The sequence below is a fragment of the Barbus barbus genome (genome assembly GCF_936440315.1).
Source record: "Barbus barbus genome assembly, chromosome: 22".
NCBI lineage: Eukaryota > Metazoa > Chordata > Actinopteri > Cypriniformes > Cyprinidae > Barbus > Barbus barbus.
Window position 1 is genome coordinate 12254174 of NC_136750.1, and position 21464 is coordinate 12275637.

Below are 21464 nucleotides of genomic sequence, written 5' to 3' on the forward strand. Positions count from 1 at the left end.
CATGTGCATGCGTTACTCATACGTCCTACATCATCCTCCGGAAAGGCAATCTCTTATGAATGCACGTATGACAGTTAGCGGAGATTACACAAAACTGTTTATATTGTTTTATATATATATATATTTATACACATGGGTGAACTAACCATTTAACAGCAAGCCAGTGTAACTGATAAAGAACAGGAGAGATGAATTCAGTGAAAGAAGTTATAGCAATTATGTGGGCTGAATCTTGGACCAACTGAAATTTATGGAGTTTGAGGGGTAACCCAAGTAGGAGTGAGTAACAATAATCAATATGTGAAGTAACTAAACCATGTACAAGAATAGTTGTGTTATTGGGTGTAAGAAATGGATGAAGACAACTGATGTTCCATTAGTAGAAATATTTAGATTGAGTGGCATTATTAACATGTTTCAAAAGACAAACAGTTATCAAGGATAACACACAGACTCTTAATGTGTGAAGATGGGGAATTTACATAAAAGTTGACATGGAACAAAAATGTAGCTACTTGTTTTGATGTATTTTCTTAAAGTATGTTGTTATGATTAATTTAAGGAATTTTTATCATTATTATTTAGTTAGTTAGTTGGTTAAACTTCAATGCCTTTCATGCACAGAAAGAGAGAAAAAACAATCAAACAAACAAAAAAACAGTTGCATTTCTCAATCGGAAATGTGATATAAGCACTTCATTTCATTCAAACATTTTTATACCCACAACTGATTTCATGCACATAAGAGTGAAAGCAATTTCCACCTACTATGGCATGAAATGCTTTTTGTCCAGAATCACAAAGGAGGTAGTCTGGATCAAGACATGCATTTGACTTTGTGGAGGACTTAATTAAATGCTGTGAGGTCATTGGCTACAATCACAATCAGTCATCCATACTAATTACGTCTATAAAAATGCAAATACTGTATCAGGTTATTTACATTTGGCAACCACAGTTGAGATTAATCTTTATGATGCTTCTCTTTCTTTATATATTCCTTTTTTTCCATCAACTTCATACCGAGGCTGGAAACACTATTTGCCGAATGATGGGAGACCCTAAGTACCCACTGCTTTCCAAGGATGGAGACATAGTCATTGGAGCACTTTTTGCAATACGCAGTAAAGAAACATTGCCTTCATTAGAGTTTGCACAAAAACCTCAGCTTCTGTCATGCTCCAGGTTTGTTACATTGAAAGCATTATATCAGACCATGTTTTTAAAACAGATATTTAAAATGTGTTATATGTATAAATGTATTTTATAACAGCGAATTAAAACATCTGGAATATCAATTTGTTTCAAGCATGACTATGCTTTTTTTCTCTCCTTTTTAGCTGAATGCATATAGTAGTGTTCACTTTTTGATATGTTTATTTAGCTGCTATGAATAATGTTTTGTTTCATATTTTCACAGTGTGAATTTAAGAGATTTTCGGATGGCTCAAATTATGATTTTTGCTATTGAAGAAATTAACAGAAGTAAAAGTTTGCTCCCAAATGTTTCGATTGGATACCGAATTTATGATACCTGTGGTTCAAGACTATCTGCCATGAGTGCAACTATGGGACTGATGAATGGACCGGAGTTTGAAGCAGAATACAGATGCAATAGACAGTCTCCTATCCATGCTATCATAGGAGAAACAGAGTCCTCCGCCACAGTGATTCTGTCCAGAACTACAGGACCTTTTAAAATTCCAGTGGTAAGGAGTAGTACCACCAAAGGTTTGACAAAATCACCTCACTGATAATGATTTCACAGTTGTTGTTTTATTTATTTATTTATTTTTTGCTCTCTCTATCTCTCTCAGATAAGTCACTCAGCCTCATGTGAATGTCTCAGCAATAGAAAAGACTATCCTTCATTCTTCAGGACTATTGCTAGTGATTACCACCAAGGCAGGGCACTTGCATATATAGTCAAGCACTTAGGCTGGTCTTGGGTGGGAGCTGTGAACAGTGACAACGACTATGGGAACAATGTTATGTCCATATTTCTCAATACAGCTCAGAAGGAGGGGATTTGTGTGGAGTATTCAGTGAAATTCTACAGAACAGAGCCAGAAAAACTAAAAAAAGTGGTAGAAACGATTAAAAAAAGCACAGCAAAAGTGATTGTTGCATTTGTTTCACTTGTTGAGATGGGCTTACTTATTGAGCAACTAAGTATTCAGAATATTACAGGCTTTCAATTGATTGGAGGGGAAGGATGGATAACTGCAAAGAGTTTGATCACTCCAAACAGCTTTCTTGTGCTGGGAGGGTCATTGGGGTTTGCATTTAGAAAAATCAATATTGAAGGGTTTGCAGATTATGTTATTAAATCATTCTGGGACACAGCTTTTCCATGCTCAAAGACTGAGGGGAATTCTTCACAAAATGCATTAATCTGCAGCAGATACCAAGATCTACTTCCACTGAAAAACTACAATGAAGATGTGCCTGAACAAAGATATGCAAGCAACGTCTATAAAGCAGTTTATGCTGTGGCTCATTCCCTACACAGACTATTGAATTGCAAAGAACAAGCAGGTTGTGAGAAAGGCCTGACAATACAACCAAAACAGGTAAGAATAAATAAATAAAAAAATATCCAACAGAAATACACAATATCAATGATAATGTACTAAAACATCTTTTTTCGCTAGGTAGTTGAAGCTCTGAAAAAGGTAAATTTCACTATAAAATTTGGAGATCGTGTGTGGTTTGACGGCACTGGTGGCACAGTAGCCCACTATGAAGTTGTTAACTGGCAGCAGGACTCTACGAGATCATTCCAGTTTAAACCAGTGGGTTACTTTGATGCCGCACTGCCACCTGATCAAAGCTTTATGCTTAATACTGAAAATATTATTTGGTCTGGAGGACAACTGGAGGTAAATAGCAGTTTAAAACATGCCAAAGTCTGCACTCCATAGTTGAAAAACTAATGTTAATTTTCAGATTCAATATGAATATTTATGTAAAATTAAATTTTACATGTAGAAGCCAAGGTCTGTGTGCAGTGAGAGCTGTCCTCCAGGCACTAGGAAGGCTGCACAGAACGGAAGGCCTGTCTGCTGTTATGACTGTATTCCATGTGCAGAAGGACAAATCAGTAATGAGACAGGTAATCTTCAGTTCATCTCAAAGTTCCAAAAAAAACTGTTTAGTTGCTCTTTTTGCTATCTTTTTTTATTTTTAAAGATTAAGTTTCTTATCAGGGGAGTTATATATGACCCTTTTTTTGGTTCTAACTATAGTAATCATAACTTCCTTTCCAGATTCAAATAACTGCAAGCAGTGTCCAGGTGAATACTGGTCTAATGCTGAGAAAAATAAATGTGTTTTAAAGGCTGTAGAGTTTCTGTCATTCACAGAGGTTATGAGTATAGTGCTAGTCTTTTTCTCACTGTTTGGAGTAGGATTAACTGCACTGGTGGCCATCCTGTTTTACAGTAAGAATGACACCCCCATAGTAAAATCCAACAACTCAGAACTGAGCTTCCTGCTGCTTTTCTCATTGTCTTTGTGTTTCCTCTGTTCCCTCACTTTCATTGGTCGGCCCACTGAGTGGTCCTGTATGTTGCGTCACACAGCATTTGGGATCACTTTTGTCCTCTGTATCTCCTGTGTTCTGGGGAAAACAATAGTGGTGTTAATGGCTTTCAAGGCTACTCTTCCAGGAAGTAATGTCATGAAATGGTTTGGGCCTGTACAACAACGACTCTATGTCCTTGCTTTTACACTTATACAGGTTGTTATCTGTATGCTTTGGCTAAATATATCTCCTCCATTTCCTCACAAAAATATGACATATTATAAGGAAAAGATCATTCTTGAGTGCAGTCTGGGATCTACTTTAGGTTTCTGGGCCGTGCTGGGTTATATTGGTCTACTGGCTGTCTTGTGCTTCATTTTGGCTTTCCTTGCTCGCACACTTCCTGATAACTTCAATGAAGCCAAATTCATAACATTCAGTATGCTCATATTTTGTGCTGTATGGATAACATTTATTCCAGCTTATGTCAGTTCTCCTGGAAAATTTATTGTAGCTGTTGAGATATTTGCCATTTTAGCTTCAAGCTTTGGTTTACTTTTCTGCATATTTGCACCTAAATGTTATATCATCCTATTAAAGCCTGACCAAAATACAAAGCAACATATGATGGGAAAAACAACATGTCCTACTGAGAAATAAAGTGGCATGTTAATTAACATTGTGATTTTTAATTGTTTTTATCATTTATTCAAAGACAAAAAAAAAATGTATGAAATTCACATAAACACTTATAAACTGATTAAAAAAAATAGCATCCTTCATACATGCTAACATTTAAAGACTTGGTAACACTTTAGAGTAGGGAACACTTATTCACTATTAACTATGACTTTTCCCTCACTAAATTTCTAATTTGCTGCTTATTAATTGTTAGTAAGGTAGTTGCTAAGTTTAGGTATCGGGTAGGATTAGGGATGTGGAATAAGGTTATGTAGAATAAGGCATTAATATGTGCTTAATTACCACTAATAAATGGCTAACATTCTAGTAATATGCATGCTAATAAGCAACTAGTTAAGAGACCCTAAAATAAAGTGCTACCAAATACTTTTTATCAAGTTTATACTACATAAATATGTTGTTGAAATGCTGACAATTAATTATATTAAATAAATAAATAAATACAAATTAAAAATAAAAAATGCTATAACTTCCGCTCAATGCAGGCTAAAGACAAGGCAGTTTGAGCATGTGTGTGTGTGTGAGAGAGAGAGAGAGCGAGAGAGAGAGAGAGAGTTATATCAGATTCATAAATCGCATGCAGTTCAGGGTAGGATGAAATAGGTGTAATACAATAGTTTGTATGCATGGATGGATGGGTGTGTGTGTGTGTGTGTGTGTGTGTGCGCGTGTGCGCGTGTATGTGTGTGTGTGATAGCTTGAGTATAAATGCATCCACACATGCACAGGTCCAAGGTCTTTGTTTGCAAGCACAACATGCTCCTGAACACTAGTTGTTTCTTTCATTCTTCCCCATTCACTTTCAATGGCCAGCAATTTTTGACAAGTGTGACTTTGTGCAATTTTGTACAAAATAAAAGCATTTAAAAGCAAACTTCTTGATTAAACATTAAAGTACACTAGTGTAAGAAACAGTGCAAATTTTCATAATTTTTTCTCTCATAATGTGAAAATTATTCATAAAGAAATATTTTTTCACTCAAAAAATGAGGTGCCTACGTTTAGATAAATGAGGCTTACGATTAATCGGTTGCAAATAGAAAAACAAAACCAGTCCTAAATGAAAGAAAACAAATTGTCAAAAAGATTGAATCCAATATTTGGTGATAATCTAGCATAATGACAGATTTATAAGCAATTGTTTGGAGTCCGGCCATTTTTGACCGGGAACACCACGAGTGTGACTAGGTGAAATAAAACCCACAAAAATTTACAAAAATTATACAATACTGCATTGTGTAATACTGAATCATGCAGTGAAAGAACACACTCGCACGAGCTAGTCTAACCTAGACTTCTTTACGTGATGTATGCGTGCTCTCTGTAGGTGTGCTTTGTTTGATTCTTGCAGTACACTCGATAAAACAACAATTACTAAATTATCGCAAACGAGATATATATCTCACACCCCTATAACAAAGGCTATATCATAAATAAAGGCAGTTATTATTGTTTTTGGTATTGACTTTTTCAAGTTACTTGTCCGATTGGGCAAGTAAATTTCTCTTTCACCTGCCCGACCAAAACATTCACTTGTCCCGCACAAGCGGTCAAGCGTTAATGTCAAGCCCTGTAATATATAATATTACATAGAATATTGAAATATAATGTCTTTCCCTATTCATTTGTTATGTCTCCCAAAATGCATAATAAACATGATTTTAGTCCCGGTGTCCTCATACGAGGACATGTATGAAATCAACGTCCTGTTTTGTAACAGAAAGTCATATTTTGATTTGAAATCCCATAACATTTTCCGGAGATGTTGATTTATGACACACAGCTTAAAAATTTGACAGATTTAAGTGATAATTACAAAATATTTTCATATTTTCATGTCACTAAATTAATATTAATTTGGTGTGGTCATGGGGGATCATGTGAGGCTTTCATGAGCCAAGACGTACATTAGCTGAGCTCCGTGTAAGTAACATGTCTTTTACTGTTGTTCGACTTATTTTCTTACATTTGGGGGTTTTTTTTCATTTGTTGTTGGACTAGAGATGTTACACAGTCGGAAACACGCTTATCTTTCACCATCATTCTCGCCAATTAAGAAGAAAACTAAACCAGCAGCCACAGCGGGCAAAGCGGACATGGAAAGCAATATGGCGGTCACTATAAAGCGATTTGACGACATTTTGAAAACTGAATTAGCAGCAATGCGCACCGAATTCGCCTCTCACTTGACTACAATACAGAATATGGGCTCTAAAGTTTACTTTTTAATCGAGGAACAGAGAGAGCAGAAAAAAGTGATCAACTAACATACTATGCGTCTGGATGCCCTCGAGCAGCAGGTGACTGATTTACAAGACCGCAGCAGATGCAGTAATCTCCGCCTGCTGGGACTACCTGAAGGGGCCGAGAAAGATGACTTGATTGGCTTTCTGAAATGGTCACTGCTGATCTGGATCCCATCACTTGCGGGCAGAGATATGGAGATCGAACGTGCGCATCGAGTTTAATCTAGAGCTTCAACTGATCACTCCAAACCGTGAGTGTTTATTTTCAAACTGTTATGCTACAACAACAGGAATTTGATTCTAAATGAAGCAAGACGCCACGGTCCTGTAAAAGCAAATGACGGTGCGATGTTGAGCTTCTTCCCCGACTTCTCTCCTGCGACGGCAAAGATGCAGAGTTCCTTCAGTACAATCCGGAAGGAATTGTAAAAGGCAGGTCTGCAGACCTCTCTTCAGTATCCAGCTACGCTAAAGATCGTCATGAAACACAGCGAGACCAAATTAATGCACTCACCGGACGAAGCGCGTCAATTCCTGAGCTCCATTCCTGCTCCTTATTCTCCTGGGATGGACGTGGCATAAGGGTTTGATAATACCGAGTGAATCGACTTTTAATTTACTGATCTAGAACTTCATGTGACAATCGTCTACTGACGATTATTTATGTTTGCTTCCTCGTTATAGAACGTATACATACTCTACTTTTTTTTACCCCACTTTATTACTCTATTATTCTGTTCCCTTATAATAGGGATAATGGCAGTGTTCTGAATTATACTGTCAATACTGGCTGTCATGTTAATGTCATTGATAAAGACAGGGAGGGCGGCAGCCTGGGGTTTTCACCCCAGTCTGTAAAAGTTTTATGGGGTGGGTTTTCTTTATGTTAATGGATTTTTAAAGGCAGACTTGAGAGAATTAATTTCCCATGGTATTACTCTCTCTCTTTGATTCAGTTCACGTATTTGTTTGTTAGTAATGACTGAAATGAATATACTACGTTGTAATGTCAATTATTTAGATGGCCCCCATAAACGCACAGGTTTTTTTAGAACTATTGCGATGAAAAAAGTTTGACATTGCTTTAATCCAGGAAGCACATTTGTGGAACGATGATGTTTATAGATGCAATAAGAGGCAATCACATCATCCTCAAGGGACCCAGGTCATCGGGTGATCCATTGGAAATTGCTGCATGAACTTTGTCTATCCCCTTTGAAGGGCTTCTGTATGCATGTGTCACCTTCCCCATATTGCAGTTTGTGTCCACAGGGTGCACATGTCTACACTTTTTCTTCTTTTTTGGGAGTGCTCTGCATTTTCTCTTTTCTGGTCTTAGCTTGCTCGTGATGTGTCATTCCTACTGGAAAAGGATGTGGTTTTGACTATGGATCTATTCGTCCCTTTCAAGGGAACTTCGAACTGCGTCCTCTAGGGGTCGCTATGGGAAATGCAATCAGCATGGCCCGTGTCTGAAGCATACATACAAAAACACCACATGTTGGCCGTGACAGCATATGACGTCACTACCGGTCCGACCACAATATAAAGGTGCGCCGGGAAAATACGTCATTCTCTTCTTTGTCTTCAGTGACTGTTTTTTTGAAGCGTGCATTCCACTGGTAAGAACGATTTTCTACTACTACTATGGCGAGCACTATCAAGGCGTTTAAGAGATGTGTGCATCCGTGTCCTCGTTATTTGACATCTGATGACACACGCGATCTTTGCGTCTTTTGTTTGGGTGAGGAGCACGCACGCGATGTCCTCAAGGGGGCAATCTGCGTGCACTGTGAGCTTTTTTCTATGAGAAAGCTCCGCTCTCGTCTGTCTCTCTTTTCGAGGAAGGAGAGTCAGCCGTCTGCTTCCCGCGGTTCAAGACCCACTGATGCCGAGGCATGGAGGAGAATGAACTTGTGGGGTTTGCAGGCGGATCTGGCTTATGAGCTAGAGAAGGGGCTCTAGAGCCGCGGGATGATGATGATGCGATCTCGCTGACATCATCTGATCCAGCAGAACAGGAGAACAGGAGATGTCTGAAGGCTACTGAGCCCTGTCAAACCTCCTGCCCTGCGTATGACAAACTGTTGGAGGTTATGGAGCTTGCCATGGTGAGGCCTGACTTGCCGTGGAAGCAGGCCAGGATGGTGGTGCTGCGGGGTCATCTCAATGAGCATTATCTTTCTGGCCATAACCCCCCAGCTCGAGTGAGCCTCCCATTTCTTCCTGATCGCCATGCGGAGGTTGAAAGGGAATGCAAGAAGTCGTTTTTCTCTCGCATTCATAGGTTTCAGCATAACAGTTATGCTAACATTGAGGGGATGCGTGAAAATGGCTATGACAGGATGCCCCCTGTGGAAGAGACGCTAGCCAGCTATCTCTCTGAGGGTGAGACATCCTCTCTCAAGGCTCCCTCCTTGCCATCTAGGCCCCTTCAGGAAACATCTTGCTTAAATGGCAGGGCATATGTAGCAGCAGGTCAGGCTGTCGCTTTGTTGCACACGATGACGGTGCTTCAGGCATACCAGGCTGATCTGCTGAAAGACCTGGATAAGGGTCAGGGTTTGTCACCTGATTTGGCTCTCCGTGCCACTAAGCAGGCCGCCACTACTATGGGCAGGTCTATTGCGGCCATGGTGGTAACGAAGAGACATCTGTGGGTGAATCTGGCAGAGAAGGGCCTTTCTTCTTGACGCTCCAGTCTCGCCTTCCGAGCTTTTCGGTACCTCCGTCAAGATGGTGGTCGAGAAGTTTAGGGAGGCGAGGGCGTGCTCAGCGGCCTTCAAAACCAAGAAGGTCCAGGTCTGAGCCTGAACAAGCCCGCAGCGGTCCTGGCCCATCTCCATCTGGGGATCAGAGATGGGCACAGAAGGCTAATGTCGTGACTCGTGCCCCTCCCCCGCCTGCGGGTAGGGCTAGAGGGAGGCGCAGGTCAAATAGAGGTAGGCAAGACCTGAGGGAGGTGATCCAGACGAGGCGTTCTCAATGCTCTCGTCCAGACCAGGATGAGACTTGAACATCTACTCCCTTCCCTTGGGGGGCCTGTCATCTGCCCTCATCTTCCCCTCTCTAATTCCCCTGACTGAGGTTAGGAGGGAACCTAGGAACCTGCGTTTAAAAACATTGCAGTCTCTATGCTGGACTTATGATGTTTTGGCTACGTTCTATGTTTCATAGAAACTACCTTACTGTTGGTCCGGACCCGACTCTTCGGATTTCGCCTCTGGGCATGATCTCATGCGCAGGAACCATGGATGGGTGAGTACGATCCAGTTCTACGGTTCACTGGTATTGTGTAGCCTTTCTTTGCAATATTTCTGGACCTGTCGTTTGTTTGTTTTCACCTTGACTTCGACTCAGTGCAATGATGACCGCACTCATCATTGCTAGATCCAGGCTAGGATGAGAGCCCCGTTCCCGGCCTCATACGCCTGGATCATGTGGCCCAGTCGTAGGTTTCTGTGGGAGCCTCCTTGGTCATCAGGTTTCCAGCACTGCAATGCCTGGACCTGCAGGCTTTTTACCCTCAGTTCTTAGCATAGGGACGCCTCCTTTGAGAAAGGTGCATGGCTATCTGAGGATATCTATGTGCTAGCTCAGGGACTGCTCCCCTTCCGGGGGGTTTAAGTAGCAATCTCCCTGAGCTCCTGTGCTAGGGTGTAAGTAAACACTATTGTGCCAGCTTCTCTGGAGTTCTCAGGAAAAAATCCCTTCCTGCACCGTATAATCTCCTGGCTGGTCGAGCTGGCGTTGCTCCCCTCACCTTAGAGGGCCACCTATGAGCATTCTGCTCCCTTCTGGGCGTCTGATGTGCTCTCCTTGTTGGTCAAGCTAGCATTGCTCCCCTCACCTTAGAGGGTCACCTATGAGCATGCCGCTCCCTTCTGAGCGTCTGAGTTCCCTCTCATGCTGAGAGTTAAGTTCTCCGCTCTCCAGAGCTCTGCCATGGTAGAGCTAGCATTGCTCCCCTCACTATAGCATGCTGCTCCCTCCCGAGTATCTGGAAAGAATTCAGCTCTGTGAGTCAGCAGCTTCAGGTTGTTAGGCCTCTCTCTGCCTCCCTGTTAAGTTGCTCTCCTTGTTGGTCGAGCTAGCATTGCTCCCCTCCGCATAGAGGGTCACCTATGATCATGCTGCTCCCTCCCGAGTATCTGAAAAAACAATGCTTAAAATCCATGTTATGGTAAGTGCGCACGCTAGTCTCTGTGCACTTTCTGAAAGCCATGTTTTGGTAAGATCGCACACCAAGTGTTTTGCGGTCTTTCTAAATGGTATGGGTTACGCGCTGCGGCTTCGTGCCCATTCTTTGAGTTGGTCAGGCCCCGGTTTCACCTTGGGCCCCACTCTACCTATGTATCCCCAGTGATACTACTTGAACAGGGTGCTGCTACCAAGGATCTGTTGAGACAGTTCCTCCAGCGAGCTCTTGCAGAGCAAGCAGTAGCCCCTGGGTGACAGGCCAAGATTTAGTTACTATCCTAGATTATTGGTCGTATCCCCTTAAAGGAATCTCTTCTTCTGATTACAAGCCTTTTAGCTCTACCCTGGGTCCAGGAGGCCCGGTTCCTAACAGGTAAGTTCTGGGGTATGCAGCTCAGGCCTTTGGCCAAAGAGGATAATGTCACTGACAGCCGTCGTACCGTTCCAGGGGCAACTCCCTTAGCTGGGTAGAGTTGGTACTAAGTGCTCGCCTTTTGTGCTTGGCTTGCGCTCCCCTCAGCATGGTGGCGTGGGTATTCCGTTCCCCATAGCAACCCCTAGAGGACGCAGTTCGAAGTTCCCTCGAAAGGGAACGTCTCAGGTTACATATGTAACCGTGGTTCCCTGAGAGTAGGGAACGAGACACTGCGTCCGCTAGATTCGGTGCCATGCTTCGGACACAAGCTTCAGACGAAGAAGTGAATGACGTATTTGTTCGGCACCCCTTTATACTGTGGTCGCACCGGTAGTGACGTCATAGGCTGTCGCCGGCCAACATGTGGGGTTTATGCTTCAGACACAGGTCACGCTGACGGAGTTCTCCATAGCGACCCCTAGAGGACGCAGTGTCTCGTTCCCTACTCTCAGGGAACCACGATTACATATGTAACCTGAGATGTTCTAGAATGGCTTTTCTGGATTGGCTCTGTTTCCGCAACAACGGAAGATACTTTTAAGTGCTCTAACTGCTGCATGCTTTTGACATTGTTTAATCGTTTGTTTCTTGTTTTTGATGTATAATTTATTTTGTATTCATGTATATTAGTTATTTTTCAGTTTGCCTTTAAATAAAATAAAAACAATTGTTCGCAAAAAAAAGTAATTCGTGTGGTCATGGTGAAACATCCAATCATTTAGTATCTCTGAAAAGCCCTGTATGTGCTCTGTACAGGCTTAAAACTGTGGCATGTATAGTCTCAGAGAAATTCACTAAAATATAATGTCCTCATATGAGGACGCAGGGTCTTAAGAGGCTAAGGCAGCGTTTCTGATTTCTCTCCTTTCTGGCCGAGCGCTACTATGGGCAAAAGCAATATGGAATGCCAATACTGCCATAATCAATTCCTACAATGCTTTCACTAACCATTTCAAAGAAGTCTTCGGCTCCGCTGCAGGAACCCTTTCGGTGTCTGACCAGCTGATTCGACTGCCCGAGGGTGCTATGTCCACCATCGAATATACCGTGCACTGTCGGGCTTAGGTCCCCGCATCCATACTCAGATGGTGATCTATGACGATTCAGTTGGTCTGGAGGGCTTAATGCAGAAATCCAATCGCATTGCCCAACACTTGTCAGCCTGCCATACAGTGGAAGCCACTTACAAGTCTGGTGCACCCGCCACTGGTCCTTCTTTACCAGAGCCCATGCAACTGGATTTCACTAGACTTTGCGGCAGGACTCTGCTTATATTGTGCCTCCACAGACCACTTCATCGGAACCTGCCCTGTCAGAACCCCACACCCAGCGGTGAGTACTTTAAAATTGGAACCAGCCATTGCTTCCCTTTCTTTGTTATCAGGGCAACTATTCACTCCAGAATGCTCTGTTACAGTCCCAGCCCTTGTCAACTCGGGCTCCTCTGGGAACTTCATCTCCCAAGACCTTCTAAACTGTCTTCATCTGCCCCGAGCCCGCAAAGCCCAGGAGCTCAGAGTCAAAACCATCCAAGGGAAAACGCTTGGGCGTGGGCGGGTGAGATTTCGAGCACCTCCTGTAAAACTCAAAATCGGCACCTTGCATGAGGAAGAGATCACCTTTCTGGTACTGGAGGGACCCACAGTGGATGTCATCCTGGGACGCCCCTGACTCATTCTCCACTCTACAGAAATCAGGTGGGACTCACTGCCTGTCGGTTCTGCCCCAACCGCTCGGTTGGTCCTTCATCACCCAGATTACCTCCACCAGCATTGAAAGTCCAGAACCTCTATAGACACCCTCGATCCAACCTGATTATGTAGCGTATGCAGGATGTCTTCAGTAAGCAAGCGGCCACACCCATTTACCACCTTATCGTCCATGGGACTGTGCCATCGACTTGCTGCCTGGTGCGAAACTCCCTAAGGGTCGAGTCTGTCCACTGTCCATCCCGGAATGCAAGGTTATGGATGAATACATCCAGGAGGCTCTTAATCAAGGTTTCATTCGTCCTTCCACATCTCCAGCTGCATCCACATTCTTCTTCGTGGGCAAGAAGGATAGGGGCTTGCAGCCATGCATTGATTATAGAGCTCTGAACTCTCAAATGGTGAAACTCCCATATCCCTTTCCCCTGGTCCCGGCGGAGCTAGAGGAACTCAGAGGGGCATGCATATTCTCCAAGCTGGACCTGCGGAGAGCGTACAACCTCATTCGGATCAGGGAGGATGACGAATGGAAGACAGCTTTCATCACCCCTACTGGCCACTATGAGTATCTCGTTATGCCGTTTGGCCTTTCCAACGCCCCGTCCATCTTCCAAGGATTTATGAACGAGGTGTTCCGGGAGTTCCTCCACCAATTCGTGATTGTTTACATTGATGATATACTCATTTACTCCCATAACCTGGCTGACCATCGCTCACAACAGTTCAGTGAGCCTCCAGGCCGCCAGCCTTGTGCATACTACTCCAAAAAACTGTCCCCAGCAGAGCAAAATTATGATATGGGTAATCGTGAGTTACTTGCCATAAAGCTTGCCTTGGAAGACTGGCGGCATTGGTTGGAGGGAACCAATCATCCATTTGTGGTAATTACAGACCATAAGAATCTCCAATATCTTCGTGACGCCAAACGGTTCAGTCCCCGCCAAGCCCGCTGGGCGTTATTCTTTACAAGATTTCACTTCACCATCACCTACCATCCAGGGAATCTCAACTGCAAGGCGGACGGCCTTTCCCGCTTGCATTCTCCCGATGCACCATTTGATCCTGAGACAATACTCCCTCCAGCCCTAATCGTGAGCGCCATTCAGTGGAACATCGACAAGGACATCCGAGCCACCTCTCTGACTGAACCCGCTCTGCTGGGAGGCCCAGAAGGGAAAAGGTATGTTCCCACCTCACAACGGCAGTCCCTTCTGGGCTCAGTTCACCAAGTACCAGTCTCTGGACATCCAGGCAGGCAACGGACCCTCTCGCTCTTCCAAACCCGTTACTGGTGGCCCAGTATGTCCCGTGATGTCATCAGATGCGTCCATAGTTGCTCAGTCTGTGCCCAGTCCAAGACTCCACGTCATCTCCCCATAGAGAAGCTCGTGCCCCTACCCATTCCTCATCATCCGTGGTCACACATTGGGATCAACTTTGTAACTGACCAATTCAGAAGGAAACACTTGTGTATTTGTCACAGTGGACCACTTTTCAAAAGCCTGCAAGTTGGTTCCTCTCTCAAAATTGCCAACCGTCCTGGAAACGGCAGAAATCCTGTTCACTCACATCTTTCGGAAATACGGAATCCCCGAAGATATAGTCTCGGACAGAGGGCCGCAATTCATTTCCAGAGTTTGGAAAGCCTTCTTCAGAATGCTAGGGGTCACTGTGAGCTTGTACTCCGGCTTCCATCCCCAGACGAATGGCCAGACTGAGCGCAAGATCCAGGAACACGGACGTTACCTCCGGGCATACTGCCATAGGGACCAACACAGCTGGAGCCGCTTTCTCCCATGGGCCGAGTATGCAAAAAACTCCCTCCAGCATAACACCACCAGCCTCACACCCTTTCAGTACATGCTTGGCTACCAGCCCCCACTCTTCCCTTGGTCAGGAGAGCCGTCGGAGGTTCCAGCTGTGGATTATTAGTTCCGGGAGAGCGATAGAGTGTGGGACTTAGCTCACGTCCAGCTCCAACGGGCAGTGCGGAGGCAGAAAAGGTTCGAAGATGCTCAACGTTCCTCCGCTCCTACCTACCATCTGGGACAAAGGGTATGGTTGTCCACCAGAGATCTACGCCTCCACCTGCCCTGCAAAAAGCTGAGTCCCCGTTACATCGGTCCTTTCCGGATACAGAGGCAGATATATGAAGTTACTTACCAGCTCCACCTACCACCCAGGTACAGAATCCACCCCACCTTTCATGTGTCCCTCCTTAAACCCTTCTCTCTTTTCTCTTTAGAACCCAGAGAGCCCGACGGGCCTCCTCCTCCAGAAATCCTATACCAACCATCAGTCTACCAGGTCAAGAACATCATGGACTCGTGGCGGCGGGGTGGCCAGCTCGAGTACCTGGTCGACTGGGAAGGATATGGCCCAGAGGATCGATCCTGGGTGGTCCGGGGCGATATCCTGGATCCCAGGTTGCTCGAGGATTTCCACCGCACTCATCCGAATCATCCTGCACCCAGAGGCCGTGGTCGCCCCCGACGCTGCTTCAGGGCCTTAGGAGGTTCAGAGAAGTCACGTCCGTCACAGCCTCCACCGTCACCACAGTCATCAACCACCACTTACACCCGATCTCATCATCAATCAAGTCACCTTCAAAAGCTCGCTGCACCCAGTCTCTCATCGTCCACTGTGTAAAAATGCTCGTTTCCGGACTGTGCACGTCAGCGCACAAACCTGTAAACAGCACATTTCCGGCAGTTTCAGTGTAAGTGCCCTGGTGTTTCTGATTTGTTGACACGGACAGAAACGGTCTCTTTTGTGTGCAATAGTTTTCCAGTCCGCTCACTAATGCGATAAACCCCCAGACACAGACGGAAATGTTGACACACCGGTAAATCCACGTATCGTCCTGTTCACAAGCAGTGAAATCTCCGTAAACGGCCAATCATATATGTCAGTAAACGTCTGTTAATTACCGTGCACGTAATATATATTTTAAAATGCTACTGGCTTTCTATACAAAAATGCGTCATATACATTCATAAAAACAGTAAAGAAAGACACTGCAAAGTCAGCACAGTGATTACAGCTCCATCTCAGACAGTCACACAGACACATTCTACAACCCTAATGGCACCATCAAAATAATATTAAAATAACAAATTAAGAGGGATCTTAACCCTTTAAAACCGACGGGAGCGCCCGCGCTCCGGTTTGCGTGTCTCTGTTTAAAAGCCAATATAAACCGAAACCAAAATGGTAGCGTAATAATTCTTTTTGCATACAAAATTAGAGACATTACACATTCAAATCGAGCCAACAACATGCTCCTGTTGCCTTGTTTTCACCCTCTAATGAGTCTGCACAAATTGCATAAAATGCGGTTTTCAACAATGGCATTGCACATCTTTGCACACGTTATACAGATCTGAGGTTGCTAGTTACCTTTTCCTACGACTACTATGATGTAATCACGTTCTGTGCACTATGACCCCAAGGTTTGTCGCATGTGGTGACGTCACAAGCCACGACATTTGACTTTCATTTCTGTACATACTATTCTATCCATTCTATTTGTCACTCTCTCTCTCTTTATCATTGCAATCTGTTGCTTCATCTTTTCTTTTTCATGCACGCACACAAATGCACCTTTACAAATGCAAGCACAATCACACTCGCGTGCATAATGTTATGACTGCATGAAAAATAAGTACATGGACGTAGAGGTTTTAGCGCTACTAATGCTACTCGCGTCCGACGACGAGGAACCCTCCCACTGCTCATCTGCTCCAGATTCTGTTTCTAGTGGGGTTTATTTATGTTTATATAGGTTTTATGTATTTATTTTTGCACAAGAATAAATGAGATGGTCTTTATGTATTTATTATTTTTCAATCAACATACTCTCAAAAACAAAATTTTGTCTTATTGACGCCACAAATTCAAATGCACCCCATTCTTCTGTGAGACATGCCACATGCCCCTCTGCATTATGCTGGTCAGGAACTGTCACAAGTGTTATCACAGCCTTTCTGCATTTTTATTTCTGATAAATTACAGATTTTAGAGTAGTGTAACTTATTATTTGACATAGTCTTTTTTAGTTGTTCAATCAACATTGCTCTCAAAAGCAATATGTTAGCGGTTTGACTTCACAACGCACTGTTTATAAAAATAAGTGTATCTCACAAACAAATTTGTGTAATCAGTCCAAATCAATTCTATGTAGTTTCAAAGTGTTTTATGCAAGTTTGAGGTTGACATTTGTGATACTTCTGTATTTAGTTAAATATGTTAAATTATTATTTTCGATTTTAATTTTTTTGTTGGTTTATTGCACTTTTGAGCTATTTATCTAGTAACTATTGATTTCTTACATACATATCCTTCAAATTGGGGGTCTAAGGATTGTATTGATATATGGCATTTGAAAATACACAAAAGAATGACAGCACAGCATGTAAAAATACTAATATATACTCTGGCGGAATTGTTCTATGGCAGGTCTTAAAGGGTTAAACATTCCATGCTATTTTTATTAAGTACTGTCCTGAATAAGCAATTTTAGATATTTACATATACTGAATTTATAAAAATTAAACTGAATTTTTAAAAATGAAAATGTATAATTTATAAGAATGTTCAAAAGTTTACATACACTTGATTCTTAATACTGTGTCATTACCTGGATGACCCACAGCTGTTTCTTTGTTTTGTGATATTTTTATAACATATCACAGATAATCAATTCCCTTGATTGTCCTGGACTGCAGGTTCTACAATCGACTTACACATAAACTGTTTTGAGAAATGCAGCCAAGAGCAGTTCAACTGCCTGCTGTTCTTCAGAAAAATCCTCGAAGTCCTGCAAATTCTTTGGTTTTCCAGCATCTTCTGCATATTTGGCCCCTGTCCAACAATGACTTATGATTTTGAGATTCATCTTTTCACTTTGAGGAAGACCTGATAATGTGCAGGACCTTGAGGATTTTTCTGAAGAAAAGCGGCCAGTTGAACTGCTCAGGAGAAACAAAGAACTCATGAAACACTATTACAAAACAAACATGAACCACTATTCCTTTTATTTAAGCAGCTATAATTCTGACTTGAAGACAAAACGTAAACATCTGTTAAATTAAATAGCTTCATCAAACCAGTCCTAAATAATAATAAATAAATAAAAAACATATTATTTTGTTTACTAAAATTATGCATATTCTGCAATGTGATGTAAACTTTTGACGACAACCCACGACTGCACACCGTCACACAACTCCAACCTTTTCATTAAGTTTGCGGATGACACGACTGTGGTGTGTCTCATTAGCAACAGAGATGAGACAAACTACAGGAGCGAGGTGAGCCGCCTGGCCGGGTGGTGCAGTGACAACAATCTCTCTCTGAATGTGGAGAAGACGAAGGAGATTGTTGTTGACTTCAGGGGAGTACACACTCAGCATGCCCCTCTGACCATCAATGGTGCGACTGTGGAGAGAGTGAGCAGCACCAAGTTCCTGGGTGTGGACATCACAGAGGACCTCTCCTGGACTAACAACACTGTAGCACTGGCCAAGAAAGCACAGCAGCGTCTCTACTTCCTCCGCAAACTTAGAAGAGCCAGAGCCCGGCCCCCATCATGTGCACCTTCTACAGAGGCACCATCGAGAACATCCTAACTAGCTGCATCACTGTGTGGTATGGCGCTTGCAACGCATCCTGCTGCAAGTCACTTCAACGCATGGTGAGAGCAGATCGTTGGTGTCTCTCTCCCCTCCCTCCAAGACATCTACAGGACCCGTCTCACCCGCAAAGCCCTCCGCATTGCAGGTGATCCCACCCACCCGACACACAGCTTCTTCAGTCTGCTGTCATCAGGGAGGAGACTGCGGAGTCTCCAGGCGAGGACCAGCAGACTGAAGGACATACATCAGGCTGTCAGGAAGCTGAACTCCCTCCCGTCCTTGACCCCCCTCCCCTCTTTTACCCCATGCAACACTGAACTTTGCATGGGCTAAAAGAGGGAACCCCCTCCGCGAGACAGAACACTACGTTGTGATCGTCGGAGACTCCATTGTCCGGCACGTCCGTGCTACGCTAGCTGAAGGTAAAGTACACGCTTCTAACATCCCCACCACCTCTACTCCGTGTGTTTCTCTGCACAGACCCTGTGCACTCAGAACGCGATCTTCCCAGATGTCCTTCATCTCCACCCGGAACCGCTTCGCCCCCCTCCGCGAGACGGAACGCGATGTTGTGGTTGTGGGAAGCTCCATCGTCCGGCACGTCCGTGCTACGTCAGCTGAAGGTAAAGTGCACACTCACTGTTTCCCCGGTGCACGTGTTCTCAATGTTTCTGCCCAGATACCCGCGATCCTGAAGGGTAACGAGAACATCGGTGCTGTCGTGCTGTGGCTAATGTTTTAGCACATCTGATCTCTTCTGGAAGCTGGTTCCAACTGCGGGTTGCATAATAGCTAAAAGCAGACTCCCCTTGTTTTGTGTGAAACCTTGGTATTTCTAACTGACTCGATCCTAATGATCTGAGTGGTCTGTTTGGTTTATATTCAGTGAGCATATCAGCAATATATTTAGGTCCTAGGCCATTGAGTGACTTATAAACGAGTAAAAGTACTTTAAAATCAATCCTAAATGTAACTGGAAGCCAGTGTAAGGACCTGAGGACTGGTGTGATATGCTCAGATTTTCTGGTTCTAGTCAGAATCCTGGCAGCAGCGTTCTGGATGAGCTGCAGCTGTCTAATGGTCTTCTTGGGAAGGCCGGTGAGGAGACCATTACAATAATCCACCCTGCTGGTGATAAAGGCATGAACAAGTTTTTCCAAGTCTTGATTGGAAACAAAACATCTAATTCTTGCAATATTTTTGAGATGATAGTATGCTGATTTAGTTACTGCTTTGACATGACTACTGAAACTAAGGTCTGTCTCCAGAATCACCCCAAGATTTCTGACTTGATTTTTAGTTGTTTGACCCCTAGAGTCAAGGTATGCATTCACCTTGAGAACTTCACCTTTGTTTCCAAATGCAATGATTTCAGTTTTCTCCTTGTTTAACTGAAGAAAGTTCTGGCACATCCAACTGTTAATTTCATCAATGCATTGGCAGAGGGAGTCAATGGGGCTGTAGTCATTTGGAGATAAGGCTAGGTAAATCTGGGTATCATCAGCATAGCTGATCTAATCTGGGTATCATCAGCATAGCTGTGATAGGCAATTTGGTCTTCCTCATTATCTGACTTAGTGGGAGCATATACAGGTTAAACAAGAGCAGTGCAAGAATTGAGCCTTGTGGGACTCCACATGTCATGGCCGTCCACTTAGACTTATGCTCTCCTATACTCATATAATAACATCTCCCTTCTAAGTATGACCTGAACCATTTGAGTGCCATCCCAGAAAGCCCAACCCAGTTTTCCAGTCTCTCTAGAAGTATGTTATGATCGACAGTGTCAAACGCAGCACTAAGATCTAGTAGTACCAGCACTGATATTTTGCCAGAATCAGAATTGACGCGAATATCATTTATTATCTTAATGAGTGCTGTCTCTGTGCTGTGCTGTGCTCGGAAACCAGATTGAAAATGGTCCAGGTATCCATTTGACTTTAAGTAGTTGTTCAGCTGATTAGAAACTACCTTTTCAATAATCTTACCTATGAAAGGAAGATTTGATATGGGTCTATAGTTGCTCAACATGGTGTTATCAAGATTGCGCTTTTTCAGAAGGGGCTTAACAACTGCAGTTTTAAGGGAGTTTGGAAAAGTCCCAGAAAGAAGTGAGGCGTTCACCACTTCTAAGAGATCAGCTTCTAAACAGTTAAGCACATTTTTGAAAAAGGATGTGGGAAGTGTGTCAAGATAGCAGGTTGAAGATTTAAGGTGCTGTACTATTTCTTCCAAAATTTTATCAATTTCTTTAAAAACACACATAGTCACTTCTTTTTTAAATTGCGGTCGAATCTGTGTGACCTCTGCATAACTTGAGGATGTGCCAATCTCCTTTCTGATATTATTGATCTTCTCAGAAAAGAAGGAAGCAAACTCATTGCATTTGCTGTCGGAGAGCATTTAACTGGGAATCTGACTTGGGGGGTTTGTCAGTTTCTCAACAGTCGCAAAAAGAGTGCGGGTGTTGTTTAAGTTACTGTTTATAAGGTTTGAAAAGAAAGTCTGTCTAGCTGTGGCTAGTTCCACATTGAAAGCATGAAGGCTGTCTTTATAGATGCTATAGTGAATTTCGAGTTTCGTCTTCCACCACATCCGCTCAGCTTTTCTGCATTGTCTTTTCATGCTCTGAACTGCTGTTGATTTTCTCCAAATTGATTTCTGTTTCCCCGTCTTCTTGCTGACCTTTATCGGGGCAATATCATCAATAACATTCTTAACTTTTTAGTTAAATGACTCCAGGAGAAGATCAACAGAGTCTGCAGAAATGCTTGGTGTTAATGATATTGCCTCCATAAATAGTGCACTAGTGTTCTCGTTAATGCATCTCTTACTGATAGAGTCAGATCTAGATTCAGTGGTGACTGAGATCAATATATCAAAGAAAATACAGAAGTGATCAGATAGTGATACATCCTTGATTACAATGGATGAAATGTTTAGACCTCTACTGATGAGTAAATCTAGAGTGTGTCCACGATTGTGTGTGGGTCCGTGCACATGCTGACTCAGGTCAAAAGTGTTTAAAAC

General features: G+C 43.2%; 1 protein-coding gene across 1 annotated transcript; it reads left to right on the forward strand.

The window, feature by feature from the left end:
* Nucleotides 1–976: 976 nt before the first annotated feature.
* Nucleotides 977–4186, forward strand: LOC306888234 (extracellular calcium-sensing receptor-like; the record flags this gene model as incomplete). Its single annotated transcript, XM_079446437.1, has 6 exons — nt 977–1185; nt 1421–1709; nt 1818–2573; nt 2655–2882; nt 2992–3115; nt 3270–4186. 6 exons carry the CDS (start codon nt 977–979, stop codon nt 4184–4186), a joined length of 2523 nt encoding a protein of 840 aa, XP_079302563.1.
* Between the last annotated feature and the right edge of the window lie 17278 nt (nt 4187–21464).